General features: G+C 39.3%; 1 protein-coding gene across 3 annotated transcripts; it reads right to left on the bottom strand.

Moving 5' to 3' along the window:
• Positions 1-403: 403 nt before the first annotated feature.
• kif7 (kinesin family member 7) lies at positions 404-13,126 on the bottom strand. Of its 3 annotated transcripts, none has more exons than XM_042408706.1 (20): positions 13,001-13,126; positions 10,505-10,897; positions 10,049-10,246; positions 9,497-9,896; positions 9,044-9,391; positions 7,966-8,158; positions 7,670-7,837; positions 7,274-7,432; positions 6,782-6,927; positions 6,513-6,634; positions 5,925-6,080; positions 5,480-5,685; positions 5,089-5,286; positions 4,467-4,592; positions 4,055-4,231; positions 3,751-3,966; positions 2,899-3,105; positions 2,607-2,805; positions 2,174-2,335; positions 404-1,153 (listed from the first exon to the last, which is right to left on the bottom strand). In XM_042408706.1, the coding sequence occupies exons 2-20, from the start codon at positions 10,833-10,835 to the stop codon at positions 759-761; spliced, it is 4,107 nt and encodes a 1,368-aa protein (XP_042264640.1). In that variant the 5' UTR covers positions 10,836-10,897; positions 13,001-13,126; the 3' UTR covers positions 404-758. The 3 variants fall into 3 exon arrangements, with proteins under 3 accessions (XP_042264640.1, XP_042264648.1, XP_042264658.1); XM_042408714.1 differs by lacking the exon at positions 13,001-13,126 and adding an exon at positions 12,906-12,993; XM_042408724.1 differs by lacking the exon at positions 13,001-13,126 and adding an exon at positions 12,708-12,872.
• Positions 13,127-22,039: the final 8,913 nt, after the last annotated feature.

The following is a 22,039-nucleotide window of genomic DNA, read 5'->3' as shown; positions in this document are numbered from 1 at the left end:
ACAAAAAAAGATTTGTTGCTCTCTCTATTGTTCATCTTCTGGCTAAAGCCTAAAACCAGTTTTAAGCTTAATGTTACCTCAGGTTTAGGTTTTTTGTCTGCTATCATCAGATTAGCTGAGATGTTGGCTTTTAGTGGTAATTAAGGATGTTTACAACAGATGTTTTTGATGCTACAGGTGGTAATACTGATCATTTTCAGATGAAAAGTTGCAAGCTTAAAATGACCATAGTATTAGCTTTTAGATGCTGTTTGACAAGCTTTCATGCCTTGTCTACATCAGCTGTGATAATATCCAACCTGACCATCAGCAGAAATACTTTCTTGATATGTGTTGTAAGACAGTTGTAAATTAGTATTTAAGATAAAAACATACTGTAGATATGAATGAACACAGATGAGTGTAGAAGGCAAAAACATTTTAATATAAAATATTGTAGAAGGTCAAAAGACTACATGATTAGAAAGCAAGAACCTCATTTTATAATAATGCAAATGATTCATGTCTTATTGACTTTCACGTTTGGGACCATTTACCTTCTACATTTATTACTGTATGAAATGGAAACAAACTTTACTTTAGTGAAAGTATTTTGTATAAAAATCAGTGGGTGTCCTTATTCATTACAAAAAAACTTTATATACAAGCACAAGAAAAGAAAAACAAAAACTAAAAATGGATTACACGACAAAGACATTTTTGAAACCACAGAGAAAAACTATGTAAAAGTTTTTCCGTAACACTAACTACATTTATTTTCAGACAGGATTCTTCCGCACGTCAATTAATGCGTTGTTTGAAATCAGTGGTCCGATGTTGAGGCTGGAGCGGCGGGACTCTCTGCGAGATTTAACCACAGGCAGGGATGTCGGCACACCCCAGGACCCCATCCCTGTTTGAATGACACGGTTAACAGGAACGTCCCCAGTCGCTCCAAGCCACAGCTCCTCCATGACAGCAGGTTCCTCTGTGGGGAGAGAAGAGCGTCGCCACGTGGATGGGAGAGGGGTGTTCACCAGCTCTCGCATTTCCTCCCTGGACCTTGGAGGTTTGTCAGGCTGTGCCGCCCCTCTGCCTCCTTGGCTGTCCTCAGAGCAGCGGCTCAGCTTCTCCGTACTGCCGACGCCTACTGATTTACCATCAGACTGCACGACTGAAAGACGGCACATCACGTGACTTTAGATAATAGATTCTGAACAGTAATTACTACCCAACAGAGTTGAGTGCTACGTCTTATTAAATATCAAAATAAACAGCTGGATAGAAATTAAAAGAAATATAATGTTAGATAACCTATTCTATTGACAATAAAAACCTGAACAGAAAAGTAAAGGTGGATCCAGACTCAGATATTTCTTGATCTAATCAGAATTAGTTACAGTTTTTTTTAGATTAAGCTGCAGGAAAATAGTTCTTAGAGGAATTAAGGTACACATTTACTTTATATTACATTACATCCATATGGCAGGCACTTTTGTCTAAAGCAACTTAGCACACACAGTATGTCATTACTATAAAGCCGATAGTCCCATCTGCTGGAGTTTGGGTGGAGCAGTTTAGCTCAGCCTCAAACAAAATAGTACAAGGAATGTTCAAGACAGAGTAATTAAAAGGTCAGAAACTAACTGCAGCACATTTCACCACTTTGGAAATTTATACCAATAGGGGATTATAAAATGACTGTGAGTTTGAAATGTCTTTTCTGTATGTGACAAGACAACAACAACAACACAGGCTCATCACAATGTTCTTTGTAATTTACTGCTGCCTGACAGGGAAAATTCAAAACATGCTCAGAGATGAACTACTGCCCAGGAATTTAAATTGGACGTACTGTGTGTTCCTGCAGATGAAATCCTGTGATTGATGCATCACAAAATATGTTAAGGAGGCAATAGTAATAGCATAGTGCTGTTGTCAATGTGGCACAAAATGCAGGAGGAGAATGGAGATACAGTAGTTCCTGGGAATATGTGTAATGATCTTAGAAAAGTGGATTTGCCTGAAGATATTTGGAAGGATATTTGCACTTTAAGTCATTTTATATGGCAAAAAGTTAAATATGACTTGACTTGTATATTTAAAGCCCTCTTTCTTCAAGATGTGAACACAATGATTATCATAAGCATAAATATGAAACAGACAGATCACTTTGATCTAATAAGACATTTACCTTTAGCATACTCCTTTGGCTGGGTGACTGGACCACAGAACTCCCTCAGTTTGTTGCTTAGGTCCAGATTTGCCGCCTTGTAGTGGTTTAACTCCTTGCTGAGGTTATGAATCCATCCCTCATACTGCCGCAACCGTCCTGCCAGGCCCTCATCTATTTGCTCTGGAGGGAGAAGAAGCCATACACACAAAGACATGTAAATACTACCAATTTTAATGGCCGACTGTGGAAAAAATATAAAAATGTACAAGATATGTTGGCAGAAATCAGTCAATACCTTCACTTGCCCTCTATTTACAGAATACATTTTTAAACACCAAACAAGTGAATACCTCCTATATAGGAATTCCTCCTATTCATAAACACATGCATGCAACTTCTTTTAGCAAGAGATATTGAACTGATTTTTGTAACTGGTCCATGAAACACACACCTCGGCACTGCTGCAGTAAGAGCTGCACACTCCTTTCATGTTCCTTCTGCTGTTGTGTGAGCCTGCGATCTGTGTCGAGTTGTGTGCGATCAAGAGCGTTTTCCAGCCACTGCACCAGCCTCTGCTGCTCATCTAGTTGCATTTCCAGCTCAGCAAGGGCAAGTTGTAGCTTACGCTCTTCCTCACGCAGAGACACCACCTACAGAAAACATTCATATTAACACTTTTCAACATACATATTGGTAAGAAGACAGTAAATAAAACTGAATCTCAGGCTGTGGATAGCACGTACCTTGTCGAAGTACTTGCACAGCAGAGCTCTGGTCTCGGAGGCAGACAGGTAGCTGAGTTTGGCCATGAGATTCATCTCCCACTGTGAGAGCATGCTGGCAGAAGCCCTCAGCTGCCTCTGTCTCTGAGTGATAGCCTCATTCTTGTATTCAATAGCTGCATCCAGAGCCTCAATCGCCTCGTCCAGCTGGAAAAGGGTTCGCTCCTCCTAGTGACATCAGAAAGAACAGACGGGGGTTATGATGATCAATCCCAAACAGGTCACGTCATAGAAATCCTGAATTCAAAAACTCCAGTAGATATGGATGTCTCATGCAAAAAGACAAACACAAACTTGATTTATCAGGAGACAACAGTTACATATCAAAGTGCCGGTGTTGACACAGTGAAATGCCACATCAAGTCTGAAGGAGAGTTGTCTGCATGCCTAGTTAAACCTCTCAGCCCGTCTAGATAAGGATTCCTGCATAGCAGACAGCCTTGGCCCAAGTCACAACACGTAGAACCCTTGCCATACTTTAACGTCCACTCCCCCTGGCAACAGCCTTGTGGAGAGACTGAGAGAGATTTGACCCAAGAAAGGACAGCTGGTCTGCCTTTTCTCTGTCTGTTTAATTTTCATAACCCTATGTATAAAAATTCTTTCACAGTTTATATTACATCTTCCGGTGAGGACTAGTCAGTGCTTGCCACATGTTTGCTAGTCAGCATTCCTGCTTTTGCAATGTGACCACTCAATACGTGTTTAAATATTTGTATAATTCTCTGCCAAGCAATTAAAATGTCATCAGCTGTCAGTGCTATGAAAACACATTATTTATTTCATTGCATGAACCCCAGAGTAGAGTCTGACCTCTGGCGAGAGCAGGTTTCCCTGCCGCAACTTATCGTCCAGCTCCACTCTTTGTTTAAGCAGTGAATCTTTCTCTTGACGCAGGTTGGAGATTTCTTGGCGAATCTGTTGGGAGTCCTGAGCACTGCTGCTGCGAAGGAGACCGTTCCTCTCACTCAGCTCTTGCTCAAGTGATTCGATACGCCCCGTTAGCATCATCAGATCTTTACTCAGGGCCTGGAGGAAAGATGAACCAACAAAAAAAAATGTCAGAATTTGCTTATTTACTATGCCATTGAAGTGATTTGTTTGTGTTTGCTAGTACCTGACTGGAGCGGAGTCTCTTAGTCTCCAGTCCGCTGCGTTCCTGTAGCAGGGCTTCTTTCTTGGCTAGGATTTCCTCTCGTTTAGTGAGCTCTCCTTCCAGATCTTCCAGCCCTCTCCTCTGTTCCAGCACACGCTCCATCTCCTCGTCCAGCCAGCGTTTCTGTTCCTCAATCTTCTGCTCACAGGAAGACAAGACACAAAAACACACATAAACATCCAACACACAAAAAAAGAGTGGAGCAGTTAGAATGGAGTATTCAATTTAAACCACCACCACAGGTGGTATGCATATATTGCAATTTATTTCAATTCCACTCATCCATATCCAAATTACTCTTATTGAGGTACAGCATATGTTACAGTAACAGATAAAACAAAATGACTGCATTGAGAACTGGTTATTTTCCCACCTGTTGTTCTTCCAATGAGATGACAGAGCCGTTACTGCCACTGCGTCTCTGCCTCTGGAAGGCAGCGATCTCCTCAGTCTTGATCTTCAGGATCTTTTGCTGCTGCTCATTCTTTATCTCAAGTTCCTGCAGAAGATATGAAAGGTGGAGAAGATGAAGGTGGATTACAGGACAAGTTCAGAAGGAAACTACATCTATCAAAAGTAAACAAATGCATTTACCACTCAACAGAGAAAACATTAGTTTAGTCATTCATTCAGCCTATTCAAAGTTGGACATTTGTTGTTCCGCATGTGATAAACTGAGACCAGTTTGGTTGTAAATTCACTCATTCAGAAGAAGAAGCAATGATTATAACCAGAGACCTCTGATATAAATTCATAGTGAAACTCATATGGGATTACAGTCTGTCCCATCACCACTAATACATTTCCCATTTGATTAATTGCTACATGAGTGTCAAAAAGATTGATTCTCTACTAAAAATGCGGTGACAGGTGTGATTATTGATTTCAATTTGTTCAATGAAAGTTGAAGTAATGAAGTTGATGACTGGTGTGACTCTGCTGGATTGACCTAAGGTTATAGGAATAATGGGACCACAAGTTCTCCTAATTGGTACCTTGACTCTGTGAGTTCGTCGTTGCATCTCGGTCTCCAGACGTCGTTTCTGCTGACTTTCCTGACGCAGCCGCCTTTGCAGCTGCTCCTGCTGCTGCCTCATGGACCAAACACTGCGCTCCAGCTCTAAAACACGGCGTTCACTCTGCGCGGGCAGATTAGCTAGACGAGCAGTATCCCTCTGACGCTGACTGAGAACCTAATAAACAAACAAAAACATTTTCCCATTCAGAAGTTCAAAGGTACAGGTCCAAAGAGCTAATGTATAAGAATTTAGAATCAGGTCTTTTGTTAATTACATATCAGGGAAAGTCATCAAACAAGAACACAATTCATATATGTGCTTGTATATGTGCTTTTATGGCAGAAATACAGAAGTGTGACAGTCGAACCTGAACTTTGCTCTGAGCAGCAGCGATCTTTCTGCGACATTCCTGTGCTCTGGTCCTGTCTGTCGCACTGATCTCTCTCTCCTGCCTCTCCAGATCCTGCAGCTGCCGTTGGGCCTCCTGCAGCTCCTGTCGCGCCTGCACAGCTTCATTCTCCAGGGCTGTGATCTTATGGCTGTACTGTTTGTTCAGGGCCTGAGCATCCTTACCTAGAAAACCACACACACACACACACACACACACACACACACACACACACACACACACACACACACACACACACACACACACACACACACACACACACACACACACACACACACACACACACACACACACACACACACACACACACACACACACACACAAAATAGATGTACAAAAACATAAAAGAAACCCTCTAACTCTAACTAAGCACTTCTACTGAGCGGGATATTTGAATGCCTACCTGTTTTGACCAGCTCCTTGATGAGTTCTTCTTTGATGCGGATGGTGACAGACAGTTCTCTAATTTTCTGCTGTGCCTGAAGAAGACCCCACTCAGAAACGCCTTCAAAACCTTTCATACTTTCACGTACAGATGTCTCTCCAGCACTGGAGTTGGCTGCACAGAGATTGGAGAGTAATATGAGGGGTCAGCAGAGTGGTGTAATGAAGGGGGCAGTGGTTCAAGGCGATAGCCCATATTTAAGCTCTCTTGTGAGATTTTTCTGAAGTACCCAACACAGATGAGCACGCCCTGTTTGGGTCTCACCCTCCACTTGAGCATAGATTGGGTGTAATCTGAACCTCTGACCATAGAGCAGAGACCATATTAACAAACAGAGGCTACATTTTGTGGATGCGTAAATGGCATTTGTGCGCAAAGAATGTCAACAGTGACGTTATGCAAATAGAAAGAAACACTGAGTATCTGAGTACAGACACAATAAAAATCCAGTGGATCATTTTATTTTGATTTGGCTTCACCCTCAGTGCTCCATCAAATCTGTTATAAACACATACAGAAGGTGCATCTGAGGCAGCTTAGACTTACATGCTTTTCTGGCTAAACTGGGGTGCTGGTCTGGCTCAAGCAGCTGAGACATGAGCACTTTACCACCAGCTGCTAGTCCTCCTGAGAGCATGTCCCTCTTGGTCCAGGTCAAGTTCACCAGCCTGAGAAAAGCATAGGCATTATATTCTATATATCTCATATGTAACATGAGCACAGGTGCAATGAGATGAACACTGTTGGTGAATGATCAGTCTGTACTGTTTTCAATTTATAGTGTAAACTGCAAGCTATGATTCCTACAAACATACCTGCGTCTCTCACGAAGGAGGTTGGAGTGACTGCCCTCTTCTTCTGTGTCCTGCGTTTCTGCTCCTCCAAGGATCTCCTGCTCCTCATGGAGGTCGACATCCTGATCACCACAGGGTGCATTAACAAGATATCCCACTGGACTGACCTGTAACCACAAACAAGCCTACTTTGGTATTTTCTGGTGAACAAAATTTAAGAGATACATTCATATAATATTGTACTTTATGTTAAACTGGTTAAGTAATAGTTATAATCACTATATATATCGAGAGTCAGGTTTAATACGTTTAGTTAATATCAAAGCCTTGCAAACTGATAATATAAAGCTGCATCTGGTGTCGTGGCTCTACAGGCCATAATCAGCATGCACCTACAATTCCTACCACTGAAAACCTTTTAAAGTGCTGATTCCTCTTGGGAGGACACACTTGAATCACTGCTTTAGTCCATATGACATCACAGGCAGAGAAACTAGCTCTGCTGATGGTTACCTGTCTGTGTGAGCCTCCATTTTGGCTGTGTTGCATGGAGCCCATAGGAGCAGTGTGTGGCCGTGGCCTCAGATTAAGGCCCAGGCCCAGCAGCCCTGGAGTAGACAGCAGACACTGCAGCTCCGCTATCAGGTCCTGTTGCTCCTGCAGCTTATCACTCTGAAAGAGAAAACCAATCAAATTATATCCTAACTATTATCACGGTGAGAATAAGGACTGTAACAAACTCCTAGTAACAACAACAGAATTTATAAAACTGGACCTGTACTTGGACCATATTACATCAGGACTGCTGTGACTCTGCTGATGAAATATCAATAAATGCGGCATGTCGTGACTTAACTGTGACACACCACACTAATGGAAAAACAATATTAGAATTCCCCTGAGTCTGACCTGCTGCTTGTATTGCTCCATAGCGTCCTCCAGAGCCGCTAAGAAGTCTGTGTTCTCACTCTCTAACCGCTGGATCTGGGCTTGAAGCTGGACAATACTGTCCTCTTTCTCTCCATCTTTCTCACTTTCATGCTCATGGCTCCACCTCTCCTCCACAGCCTCTGGATCCTGGGTAAAAAAAAACAACAACAACAACAAAAAGAATCACATTTACAGACATATCAGTACTGGATCCCTAAATTCATAACATTTTACTAAACCAATTTTAATGTTATTTGTGAGAGTGAGAGATATACCTGGTTGCTTACAGAAGGTCTTCCCCTCCTTAATGCAACACTGTCCTCAGTGGAGCTGTTCTCGATACCGCTGTCTGGTCCAGAAGCAGTGGTCAGCCCACTCCGTTCCTCCTCCACTGAGCACAGCCACTCCTTTACTCTCAGGCTCTGCTCTGCAGTCAGTGCCCCTTCACTCTGCAGCTCCCGCAGCAACCTGTGATATTTCAGCCATATACAATCACTAATTCTTCTTTAATGTATAAAAATGTGAGAAAAACATATTTCACACTGAGGACAATTGTGGAGTGATTCAGCCAGAGAGACACTCACTTCAGTGAAGTCTGATACAGCTGATTCTGCTTTATGCCTCAAAGCAAACAACCTCAATTACTGTCCCTAAAGTGTGTCATGGATTTCTTTGAGCTCTGCAAACTAACAAACCAGTGTAACCAGACGCCTTTCCAAAAGAGAACTGCTCCCTTTTGAAAATCAAAAATTAAGTTGCAGATTGTTTAAAAAAAAACAAAAAAAAAAAACAACACTGGCCATGTCAACTGCAATTCAGGAATCTGTCAGTGGGAAGGTATGGCTCTTTTATTTGGTTTTAATATTTTTTTGGACAACAATAGAGTTGTATAAACTTTATTGGGCTCTAGATAATGTTTGTAAATTCTTTGTGGGTTTTGATTTCTTTAGGGATTTGTAAAAATCATACCAGTGCTATTTGAACTTCCTCTGGTTCACTTTAAAATATGGCATCCATTTGGCTCACTTGGAATTAGGACAGTTTTTATCATGGTTTGAGGTTTGCATGCATAAATATGAAGTGTTGATGACAAAGGGACAGAAAGAAGATTGACTGTGTGCCACCAAGTAGAACAATGAAATGCCATATTTTAATATCCTAACTTCGTCTTATATATGAACATTAATTCACAAATAAAAGTACTACTCAATGGCTAAGGAAATGCAGCACACATGCTAAATAAGTTGTCCTGTATACACACACAATACTAATACTAATAATTTTGTAAAGATAAAAAAGCACAGATTAAATCAGGCAGACTAAATTCAACTTAATAAATTAATATGCTTTAACCTGTATGCAGTGTCTGTGCAAGTCCTATAATGGGCACTCTGGGCTTGCAGTCTGCTGATTTCTCCCTCGCCAAGTCGAGGTCTCCTGTTTGGATCAGCGTGAGCAATGATGCGGGTCTCTGAACGCTGGCGGTTTTCGAGGGCTCTACGAAGGGCCTTGATTTGCTGCTCCAGCCCTTCCACCCGATCTGGCTCTCGCTTGCAGTTGACTGTCGCCCGGTTTTGAATGTTTCGGGCCCGTGTGGCATAGTTTAGTGTATTTAGACTCTCATCAAAGTCTGAGGAAGATGGGCTGATGCAGGCAATCATCAGTGTTTTGGAATTTCCTCCTAAAGAGTCTTTTAGGATCCTAAGTGAAACAGGAATAATAAAAAATTAAATCAAACTGATATTCTATACCAATTTCTGTTGAAATAGTATACTAAAATATTTTGTCAACTTATTAAAAATGTACCTTGTGATTTTAGAATCTCTGTATGGTATGTGAGAGCCTTTCCTCTTGGGGTCTCCCAGTGCCCCTATAACATTTCCCAGCGCCAGAAGACCGCTGTTAATCTGGATGCTTTCTTTCAGTCTCTCTCCAGTGTTGCCTGTCCTTAAGATGCGCTCTGAGCCTGCCAGATCCACAAAGTGGAACTTGGAAGACAACATTTGTGGTCCAGCACTTGTAGCAGTCCCGTAAAGGCGTGAACTTCCCCGACGCTGATCCATGTACAAGGTAAAAATGGTGTGAGACCGGCTTGAGTTTGGATTCATCTGGGTTGCACCAGTGTGCCTCGCTGTGTTTCCTGATTCTAGTAAACTCAGCACCTCATCGAGACCCTCCACTTCGCACTCCTTTACACCACACAAAACTAGGAAGTCACATACAAAATGTAACGTAAATAATCATATAAAAAAACCCATTAAATACAGAGTCATAATTCATATTACAAACACAAAATATGCTTACAGATAACATTTAATAAATATGTAATGGCAAAATGAAGAGATTGATATTTCATACCGATGTTGCCCTTATCCTCCCGGATGTGGATGTCCTTGCTTGCTGTCTCCACCTCCAGTAAGTCCTTGAATTCCTCTTTGTAGACCTCCAAATAGGAGACTCGGACTGAGAAGTCTGTGAGGTCATTTTCATCTAGCAGCTTGAAGACATCTGCAACAGCTCTGGGGATGATACCCTGCTCCTCATCTCTGAACGAACCTACAAAACACACATTAAACACACATAATTTCATGCAGCGGTTTTAGTTTTAGGTAAAACTGGATTAGAGCACAGTCCATACTTTGTTTGACAACTGATGATACTTTCTTTCCAGTCCTTTCCTCATTTTGAATGGTGTTATAGTGGTGGTAGTGGTAGTAAAAGGCTACTTGAGCCTAGTTCATATTAATACAGAATAAATTGGGCTAACAACAAGTGAAGTGGACAATGCAAGAAACGATAAAATAACTAACTTACAAATATTAGCTTCTCCAATGGTGTAAGTCTTGCCTGAGCCCGTCTGACCGTAGGCAAAGACTGTAGCATTGAAACCTTGGAAGAAGGCATCTATGAGTGGCTGGACAGACACAGAATAAACTTCCTCCTGACAGCAGGTTTCTTCAAATACAAAGTCACAAAGGAAGTGTCGGTCATGGCCCAGAGTAACCCGACAAAGTTCAGAGTCCACAGTGATGCAGCTCTCATGGCAGTGCAGGACCTCTTTAGGCAGCAGAGGACGCACTCGAACAGCTACTTGCACCGCAGAATAATCCCCTTTGCCCTGGCCACCAGGCAATTTGGGAGACATTTCTGCTACTCCGTTGGAGCTCTTCCGTGTTCCTCCGCTATGTACGGATCATCTTTGGGCCACTAGAAGGGAAAGAAGAGAGAAAGAAGATTTTTTTAGTGCATCGAGTCATCTGGCTGAAGGATACAATAAGACCAAGAGTGAACGGTGTATGAACGGTATTGCAAAATCTCAGACAAACAACAAATTTATATCATCTCACAGTATATATTATGATATCGTTCTCCCTTAAGCTACAATATATAATGTTTCCTCTTGCCATTGTTTCTCTCAGTTGAGCATGTTTACACTTTAAAGGGCTTTTTGCAAGCAAATTTAGACTTAAAGCAGGTTGTCTATGTGTTCCTTTTTTTCTGCCAAGCACAAAGCATAGGTACTGTTAAAAACATAAATACTAGACAACAGCTGTCAGAAATAAAAGGTTTTAATATTTATCATGTTAATACCATATACATTTAAATTATATTAAGCTAGACACATGCATAAGCTAGGCTACATCTCAGATATACTTTAAAAATATGAACAAACTTTTAGTTCATATTTGACAAAAAAGGGTCTCAAGTAATAGGTTGGTAAATGTAACATGTCTCCATTTTTTCCACATTATTCAGAGAAATAGCAGCGCTTCTCTAGTTGTACGTTAAAGGATAGGTTCAGAATTTGTATTCTTAAAACAACAGTCAGGTGTCCATATGAACACTGAAAGAGGTTTTCCTTGCTGTAATCATTCCTCCTGTTCACACTGGCTGTTAAAATATCAGCTTCAAATGTGCTTTCAATGTAAGTGATGGTGCGCCAAAATCCACAATGTGTTAAAGTTAAATTTCACAGTCATTTTGTGAAATAAAAAGCATTTAAAAGTTTAGGTGAAGCTCGTATGAGGAGTCAGCAGTCTGAGTTAGTCATATCAAGTGGATATCTGACACATTTACAGTCTTTATGGCATCAAATTGCCTCTTTGTGTTTCTTAGGACAGTGTTTCCCCTGTTGAGCTGCAGTGGAAGTGTAGCAACAAAAAGAAGGACTTTGGCACTTGACTTTGACTTAAACACTGTTTTCCTAACTTTGTAAAACAAAATGTGACAAATAAATACATAGATATAAATTATCTGAATAGTTATATATCAAAATAATGGTATCAGCCCATTGTCACTGATACCCAGTCCAGCTATTTAATATCAGTATTGGTAAATCTCTGCTTTTAAATACATTTGTGCACAGAAGGAGACTTGTGGATTTTTGCCCCCCATCACTTACATTGTAGGCGCGTTATGAAGGGATCTTCTAATGGTCAGTATGAACAGGAGGACTGATCATGGCATGAAAAACATGTTTCAATGTTTATTTGGGCACCTGACTGTTGTTTTAAGACAGACTAAGCCTTTAAGATTTGAAAAATGGTAAACCGTCCTTTAATAAACTCTCGTCGTCTTCTACCCAAAGTTATTTTCATGTTACAATCACAGTTCCCCACTAAAGTTACTCCAGTTAGCTATAACTGGATTTAGGATCTAACTTCTCATCAAATATGAAGTTTTAGACCTGTAGTTAAAGTTGGTGTTAACGCTAACCTAACTGTTAGTGCTTTAGCGTAAACTGTTGACATCACTTTTGTCTGTAAAGTTACCGTTCACTTAAATTAGTTAACAAAGTTAGATCGACTTCGTTTAAGTTATTTAACTCGATCAACACGATGCTCCTTCTTCTTCAAGTAAACTGGTTGGTTTTGAGTAAGTAAGCTACGTTTTCATTCATGATAGCACTTTAAAAACACGGTGATGTTTCTACGCTAGTTAACGTTACGTTGACCAAGTTGGGCACCGTTAGAACTGTTAAACATTCATAGTAACTTAGCTAAACGTGTTCGGGTACCGTATATCCATGAAAAAAACCCTCGTACGTGTGCTTTTTTCTAAGAATGCTGTAATGTCAAATAGCTTCCCAAAGTTTTACACGCTAGTGGAGTTGCCTGTTTCCCAGATAACCTTAGCTAAGCTAAAGTTAGCGAGTTAGCCACCAGCAGTCCGAACAACAAAACCAAAACATGAGGATGAAGCTGGATCTCTCTACCTGGGATTTATACTACATTATCCTGTAAGAAACAGGTCGCGTTAAACAGCAGGCGTTGATTAGGTGAGTCCTTGTAAACACTTAACTTCACCTACTTTGATGTTGTAGAAATTACACCATGGATTGAGGATAACGCTGGAGGTTTTTTTTGGAGAATGGAAGTTTAGGGGCAGTCCAGAGGAGGAGCCCGAAAGTTTGGGCTGAATTTTGGGTTTGGCCTCTTGAACGCATCACGACAAGTAAAACCTAAAACCAGTGGTGGGAAGTAACCAAGAACATTTACTCAAGTACTGTACTTAAGTACAGTTTTGAGGTACTTGTACTTTACTGGAGTATTTCCATTTGATGCTACTTAATTCTTCCACTCCACTACATTTCAGAGGGAGATATTGTAATTTCTACACTGCATTTGACAGCTTTAGTTGCTTTTCAGATGAAGATTTGACACGAAATAACATAATAATAAGCTTATAAATCACACTGCATTATTAAAGATTAAACCAGTGGTTCCCAAAATGATTGGCTTGTGGCCCTTTATAAAGAATCAGAGTGTATTTGTGTCTCTTTGTCATGTTTCAGATGTCTCTGAGTTGTTTGCAGTTCCACCAGAGAGACATTTCCCCTCACATAACTGTTATAATAACTGTTCAAGGCCAAAAGTAAAAAAAAAATGCAAAGATTAAAGAAAAGAAAACAATAGTAGTCCAATGTGATGTAGCAGAACTTTTCTAATCTATCATCTCACCACCCCTCACATTTATCTGTGACCCTCACAGAGTATTTCAAACTAGCTCCACCTCGAGCAGCTGCAACTGACTCATCAGTATTAATGTACTTTGTTCAATATATGTAAAATATTACAGCCTGATTTTCTGCAAAACAAGTACTTTTACTTTAATACTTTAAGTACATTTTGCTGCTAATACTTTTACTTGAGAAGGATTTTAAATGCAAGACTTTTACTTGTAATGGAGTATTTTTACACTGTGGTATTGCTACCCTCAGGGGTCCTTGAGAAGGTCCCAGGGGGTCCTCAGTAAAAAGGGGAATAATTTATGTTCACTATAATTCCATCCATAAGTAACACAATGACAGAATTTATGACTATTTTGGTCATGGGTTTCATACCCTCTCTGTAATAAAACATCTAAAAGCAAAAATCATATCAGATGGGGGTCTGCAGTCTAATTTGTGTTAATTTAGGGGTCCTTGACATGAAAAGACGTACTTTACTACAAGATACTGTAACTCTATATTGAATTACCAGCTATATATTGCAAATCTTTTAATTTTATTAGCTAAATTTCATATTCATAAAATCAAACTTACAGGTAAAAAGTCTAACTTCTTGGTTTTCACAAAGGAGGTCAAACAGTTTATTGATTCAGTTGGATTTTCTTTTAATCCAAAGGCTGTAAAAACTATGAATGCCTGTTTTTTGTTTAAAATCTCCACATGAACTGTAACTCCCCCTAGCTCCGTGTTAGTTTGTTTTTGTATTTTTTTAGTTTTTAGTTTTAATTTAGTTTTATGTATATGATCATTTGTGGAAGAGGAACTTGTAACTGTTTATCAGAAGAAAAAAAGTACCTCAATAGTTTTATTATAATATTGTATATGACTAAAATCTTAATGAGTGTCATTTTAAGTGAAATCATTTTTTTTTTTGCCTGTTCTGATTTTAACAGCATAACTTTTTTTGTTTGACAGTTAATCTTATCAAAGCTGTGTCTTCAATAAATTTACTTGATAAAGCACACTTTAAACATTGAGACAATGAGGTTTAGAGGCCAGTTTCTTGGAAGAAAGTTGTACAATTTTATTCAATACTGCAGCAGAATTTAACATAGTTCTGAGATTTATTGGTCACATAATAAACAATGTGAACAAATGTGCTGGGGGAATATTTAATAACTTCTGAAAAATAACATGTAATTGAATCTTATGAAACACAGAGCTAAAACCATAATACAGTATTCTAACAGAATGAGCACCACTTACACATTTGAAGTGGAGTAAATGTTCTTTAATGGCTCCTATATATAACCAGTTTGTCAGAACTAAATGTGTGCATCCATAAACGGCATCTGGCATCTCATAAACCTTCACTACATCGGATGTAAGAGCCGCTGCTCTGAAATCATTCATACATGCTACAGCCCTCTTAGCTACTTGTATACAGGATATCCTTCCAAATATTAAGTAATGTGTTATGGATTTGTTTGTTTATTGATTTGCACAGTATTGAAATAGAAGATAAAATATAAAAAAGTCAAGTAAAAATGAAAAACACTAGGAAATATTCATACAATCATGAGAGATGTGCTGGCAGAGCCAAAAAAGCCAAAAGGCTTATTGTGTGGATCCCCTAGAAGAGTATTAAATTTCATCATCACAACAACATCATATTTTAGGGGCAAAATATCTACAATCAACAAGTGTTATGAGTAAAACATTAATTCAAAATGGAAAATACCAAACAACTGATACACACAAGATTAAAAACAGCAACTTATCAGGTGCTGTTTTTTCAGATTTCAGTTCCTATTATTCCCAGTATCTATTGTCAGGTTTTCATTTTCAGTTTCTCTGGATTTACTGTTTTTAATACTGAACATCAGTATGTAACTGTGACCATAGAAACACAGATGTCTCTAGAAGAAGTATGTCAAAGGCCACTGACCTTCTGTTGCACCCGCACAGTAAGTTCAGTTGCCTTTAGCAGACTATTTCTACTGTAGATGTCCTCAACCTGGATAACTGACAACACTTGAGAGATTATGACAGCATCCACTCTCATCATTCCCACCTTCAATACTTAGGTAGCTTAATATTTAGGTTCTGACATAAATTTTTCATCCTTAAACTCATTACAAACATTTGGGCAATAATCAACTGTTAAATATGATAAAACTGCATGTTCACAATTTGTGGCTGCAAACAAATTCATTTCTGAGACATTTTCATCTTAGAAATATATATTTTGACACTTCTTTCACAGGTTAAGTTCTTTAATCTTCACAAAGACGCAGCAGTATTATTTCTGTTATAATGGCAAAATAACTGAGGTTAATAACAAGAACTTTTAATGAATATTAGCAACATAGTAAGTCAGTCTATGTTCAAGAAGCAGTCCCTTGTGTAAGTATCCATGCAAAGTTTCCAGCGTGTTATTTACTGAGTTGTACATTTTGAATATTAAGGCAGACTGTGGTTTGTTGTCTGAGTGTATTTACAACAACAAAACCAGTAGTCTTCCAAAGCATTCAAAACAATAGGATTGATGTTAGCTCTTTTAAAACATTGTTTCATCCCTTGGAAAAGAGAAAAAAGGAACAAAATGTTAACACAGTAATAATTCATTTGATTATGTAACATTATTCCTCTCGGCATACCACAAAACACACAAAAAGTCATTCATTGAACTTATACAACTGGTTTGAAATATAAGACTCAATGTCATAAGGCTCTAAATCCAGATGCCCTTTACACAGAATAGTTAGAGAGCCTCCTGCTGATATATCCTGCTGATATTTCAGTATGTTACAATCAAAATAAAACAATTTTCACATCCTACAAATAAATTGAGCAGGTCCTACTGTCTGTTGCTGTGGTGCTGAAATCCACCTGGTCTGGACAAACCTACCTAGTAACAGAAACATGAATAAAGTCAATAATTTGCAAATGACACTCTTTCATTCAGATTGATAGAATTGAAAGGCTTTGGCAAATACTATTGGTTTAAATAGTTTTTTTTATTAACTTATACGGCTGAGCACAGAGGAATGGCATATAATTTAATAAAAAGAGAGATTTCAGAGACATCTTTCAGAGTACAAAAGCTTTTTTGACTTTTGATTGTTTCCCTTGTGGAGTGCTCCTGACAAGTACCTGGAGCACAGTTATTTTAAAAATTATGTAAAATTAGGAGAAATATACATGGAATTTACAGCCCTGTTCCATAAATTAGAAAATCACTGTCTTGTAAAGCCTATGCTACCCTGTTGATCTCTCTCCCTATCTGTCACATACACACAAACACACAATATTATATTTCACTTACCTATATTCAGTTTCTGTGCATTTCCTGCAGGTGTGAAATTCATTGGATAATTTTTGGTTTGATCTACCTGTTCCTCTGTCTGTAGTAGCTATCTGTCAGTCATCTACTGGTGTTGTGTCCTTTATAGAGCAGCTGCTCAGTGACAAGTGACCCACCAGCAACGTCAAAGAGCCCCACATGCTGCAATACAGTATGTGGGAAATCATGTCAGTTTCAGTTACATTGTCCTTGTGTAATAAATCGGTCAATTTTAATGGGTGTCAGATTGTCTGCTATTGTTTGACAGTTGGGTGTCCTTACTGATCAATGCCTTTGTTCTCTGTCATTACGTACTTTACATATATCCGTATTCAGTTTTTATGAACAAGCCTATGTTTTTGATTAAATGCTGTCCTCATTGATGAGCGCCTGTTGCTTATAATTATTACTTTGTTTGATTCAAGTCTGATTTCTTATTTTATCACAATGTGTCACTTCTCACAAACTCTGCTAGCAACAGAGGAACTACAAAAGTTCACACCTAACTATTGATTTGCCCCTATCAATCATCACCTAACTTTTGCTTCGTGGGTGGGCATGTTCTGACACAAAGGCACGAGTACTTGTCACATACTGTACCTTCATGCTGCAGACTGTGAAACTAGAAATTGAAGCCAGACATCTGATAAAAGACACTGTTAATCAGAGTCACAGCAGGGTTCAACCATTAGGTGTCTTATTAAACTCTTGGTGTGGCTTTGTGTCATTATCAGGGCTTTGTCTAGACAGACTTACCATCCTGACAAGAGTAATAGTGTAAGGGCTGTGATGTGATCCTAAACCAAAAAGTTAAGATCTGTTGTTTGGTGTGAATTACTGCATAGCACAGTTTATTAGGCAATGATGTAATATGATAAAATATGATGAAAAATATAAAGGATTTAATCAGTGATGACAGCTATATCTATGATAACCATCAAGTAGTTCCTAAAACCATAAATAGAGATTTGATAGAAAAGTGAACAGTAATATAAGAGACTGAGGTCATCAGTCAATAAGAACACATGGTGTACATGCAATACAGTCACACAACACCCATTAAAACAGACTGATTTTCCTCTATAGCGGCATTGAGACCCATGAACAAAGGTTTCTTATTTGTGAACAGGCAACATGTTGATATTTTTAAAAAAGTCAAAATGTTTTATGCTCTCAAAATGGGCTCAAAGATAAAAATGAAAGAGCACACAACTTGTAGATTATGTTTACGGAGAGAAGAGAGTCAACCTGTTCAAAAACACTCAAACTAGACCTTCATTTACAGTTAAATATGAAGGAAAATGACATAATCATGGACATGAACGGCTCATCTTAGGGTCTCATTGTTGGACCAAATCAGTGTTCATGCAAACAGGTCCCACAGAAAATGCTGTAAGAAAGATTTTTGGAAATGTGATTTGGTATACACATTACTGTTTTACATTCCAAGCCACAAATAATCATAAATTTGTGGCCAGCTGTTCAATAAGATTGAACAAGGTGAACACAGTAGAATCAACTCATGACAAGAAGCAAATATATCTCGCCAGCTTTCTCACTGATATGAATGAGAAGCTGTGATTTAGCTGTGACCACACCTTTCTTTGCCAGGATTGCATTTACAGCTTACACCTCAATAATTAGTTGGTTACAACTGTGTGCTCTTGTGTCTGAGTTTACCTCCAATCCCTACAGACCTTTTCACATGTTATAAAGCTTCCTCAGTAAGTCTTTTTTTTTCACAGCAGACATTTTGACTTGGTATAGTAGGAAAAGTAGGCGCTTTACTTCATTGGATTTGAAATGAAAATCTGACTTTGAGGGTAAGTAAATGCTGATTCTCAACTTTTAATTTGAGTGTTTAAATCCAGATTAGATGAACGGTGTAGGGATTATAACATTTTGCTTTAAGCAAAGCTGAAGTAAAACCAAAACCATTAAAATATATCACTCTCCGAATACATTTTAACTGCACTATGAGCAGTTCTTCTCAATGCCTTTATAATGGCTTATCAACAGAATTTTGATAGTTAAATTTGCCAGTGACACAAGAAAAAAACATTCAACTTTTGGCACCAATGAGCCAAAAACAGGAAGTGAGCCGTTTCTCCTCATTGCTTTGCCTGATTGTTTGCTCTCTCTTCTCCTAAATGCACCTGTAAAAGTAAATGTAACCAATTTGACATCATGCTCTCAGTGCCATCAGTGAGTTGTGGACTAAAAATTGAACACTGTTACATACCATCTTCTGTTGTTCTGTAATTAAAAAAACAACGATTGTAGCCTGGTCAGTTTCAGCCAACAAACTTGGTCCTTGTTACTTCTACAGAGCTGATGCAATCTTCGCTGTATGTTAAATTAAGCATCTTTGGTAAGCCTCCATTCTCAAGGATTTTCATATTCCTAGCTATAAGGCTGTCTGTTGCATCAGTTTGAAGATGCCAACAGATGTTTCAAATCCCACAGTATTCCAGTTTGTGATGGTTACTATGGGCATAATTTACATTTGTGTAGACCTATTTATCCTAATTTCATCAAGTACATTACAGCATTGAAAACCAACTTATTGCTTGTGTAGTAGAATGTAGAACTTTTCATTCCAGGACCTCAAGGTCCAAGCCTAGCCTTGTCCAGGACCTGTAAATGACTGCCTGTGTCTTCTTAAAATTAAAATAGTCCAGAAAAAAAGGCAATTCAGTCAAGCTAGTCAAAACCATATGTGACTGGAAATTTTTCAGTGAAAAGCTTATGCTCTGAACTGAAAGAGCAGGGATTGTTTGTTTTAATTGGGTTGCCATCAGATAGACTTTTTGTCTTATTATTATGGTAAAATTGTACAATATATGCTGCTTGATGGGCATCTCTAACCTCAATTAGTGCAACCTGTAACCTAGAGCCTGGTGTCTTATTCTTAAAATAAATTTCATGTACACCAACTGTTTGCCAGTTGCCATACTGTTTAAGTAAATAAGCAGTCCAATACATTTGCAGCTTCTGGAGAATAAATATCACTTGTGAACAGACTTTGAGTGTGCAGCACGTCTCCTCTATGGGCAGCAGGGGGTAGTGTAACATCATAGTTTAAAAATGTACATGAAGTTTTCTTTTGCACTGACTAATTCAAGACACAGGTACAACATTAATGAACTATGTTTGACTTGACAATAATATAATATGAAATAATAGAGGAGGCAGTGCAGGGAGAAACAGACAACACCAGCACTCAATTGGTGGAAGAGCAGATCAAGTGTCTAATTTAGGTACAGGTGCAATTTAGGTGTCTAACAGACTAACATCCTGCTGACCTGAAGCACAGGGAAATTTAGCCTCCCTTACAACTACAACTCCCTCTAACAACAACTATAGGCACTTCTGCCATGCATGTTATCCGGTCTCTCTCCCCTTCTCCTCCCCTGCAGGCCCACATTGAATGACTCTGAGCCAAAACTGAGTCCTGTTTGCACTCTCTGGAGCTCAGCAGACCAAGTCACACTCTCTTTTGTTCCATTAAACTTCAGACAAAACCAAGGTATTTCCTTTCAAAAGTAAGTACCAGTGATAACCCAACCTGCTGTCAAAGAGAGTGTGGTGGTTTCTTGTGACTCTACCGCGCACACCCAGACTGAGATCAGGATATTGATTTCAGTCCCGTACACACTGCCAGCACTCATTAGGAGAGCTTTTTATCTGTACGGTATGACTCAGCCACGTTGGAGAGAGCCATAGAGAAGGGGTGGTGGAAATGGAAGAGCGGGGATAGAAAGATGAGAAAGTGGATGTAATATGATAAGGTAGAGGTCGGGAGGAAAAGAGAGGACAGTGAGGAGTGAACAGAACAGCCAAAATACCAGACCCCAGACCAGGTGCTCCCACAGACACAGACTCTCTCAGAACCCAGATTGTGTGATTTTGTGTGGCTGTTTTGCGCCAGACTGGACCTTGCAGAAGCAAAGCAGGGAGTGAAATACAGAAAGCACAAGGAGAGTTGTAGATGAGGAGAAGAGGGTTTTATTTGGGTGCTGGATTGGTAGTTGTTGAGGCACTGACTGAACTTTGGATACTGAATCATTACTTCTAGTGAATCCCTGAGGGACAGACGAAAGGACAGCCTCCCATTCAACACTCCTTTTGCTTACTTTTCCATTAAGACAGAGATGAGAAACAGTGAGGAACAGTGAGAGGTCTATTCTGCAGTGGTAATAAAGACACCAGTTTTTAATTCAGTCTGCATCCCTCAGCCAGTGACTGACTAGCTAGCGTGAATCGTCTTTTATTCAGGCTTCTCTATTCAGCCATCACTCTCTGGCTGCCTCCCTATCTATATACATCTTTTTTCTTCACTCAGCGTGCAATCTCATTTCGGGATCCCATAGCTACAACTCCCCCGCCCCTTCAGTGGTGTCATCGGTGAGCCACAGTATGGAGCCCCGTCTGTAACTGAAGACATCCTGTTTGTCTCCAGTGAACCTACACATTGCCTCACTATCCGCATATGCACATGTGTGTGGTGGTCTTGAGGGTTTTCTTGTTCAGAAAGTTGTGCAACACCAAGGAGTAGATAGAAAGCTGGTGCAGCACATTTCATCTCTTCAATCAAATATATACACCTCCTCATGAAAAGCTAAGCACCAAATAGTCACGCATATTTCCGGCTTAATGAATGTGAAAGGTACATTTTGCTGTGCTTACTTGTTTTGTGAATTTAAAAGTTAAAGTTATTCATGCACTGTAAGAACAGAGTGGCTCTTTGAGCAGCCTGTCTTTGGCTGTTTGTCTGCTGAACAGCACTGCTCTGTACTGCGAGAACTCAAGTGTTTCCCAAACAGCCACTGCTCACATATATTGCTGCTCATGTATCTGACTGCTCTTACAGTATATTTCAGAGGGTGGACAGAACAAATCTGAACCTTCAAACTGTACCAAACATTCTTTCAAATAAAAGGCCAAAGTTTTTATGGTTTAAATGATGTTTTAATGATTGTTTAAGAAGCAAGAATATCATAGTTGCACCAGAATATAGATAAAACATGATATTAAAGAGGATTACAAAATT

This window comes from Thunnus maccoyii, chromosome 1 (genome assembly GCF_910596095.1).
Source record: "Thunnus maccoyii chromosome 1, fThuMac1.1, whole genome shotgun sequence".
Lineage (NCBI taxonomy): Eukaryota > Metazoa > Chordata > Actinopteri > Scombriformes > Scombridae > Thunnus > Thunnus maccoyii.
The sequence above is the reverse complement of the archived record's forward strand: the minus strand, read 5'-3'. Positions and strand labels throughout refer to the sequence as shown.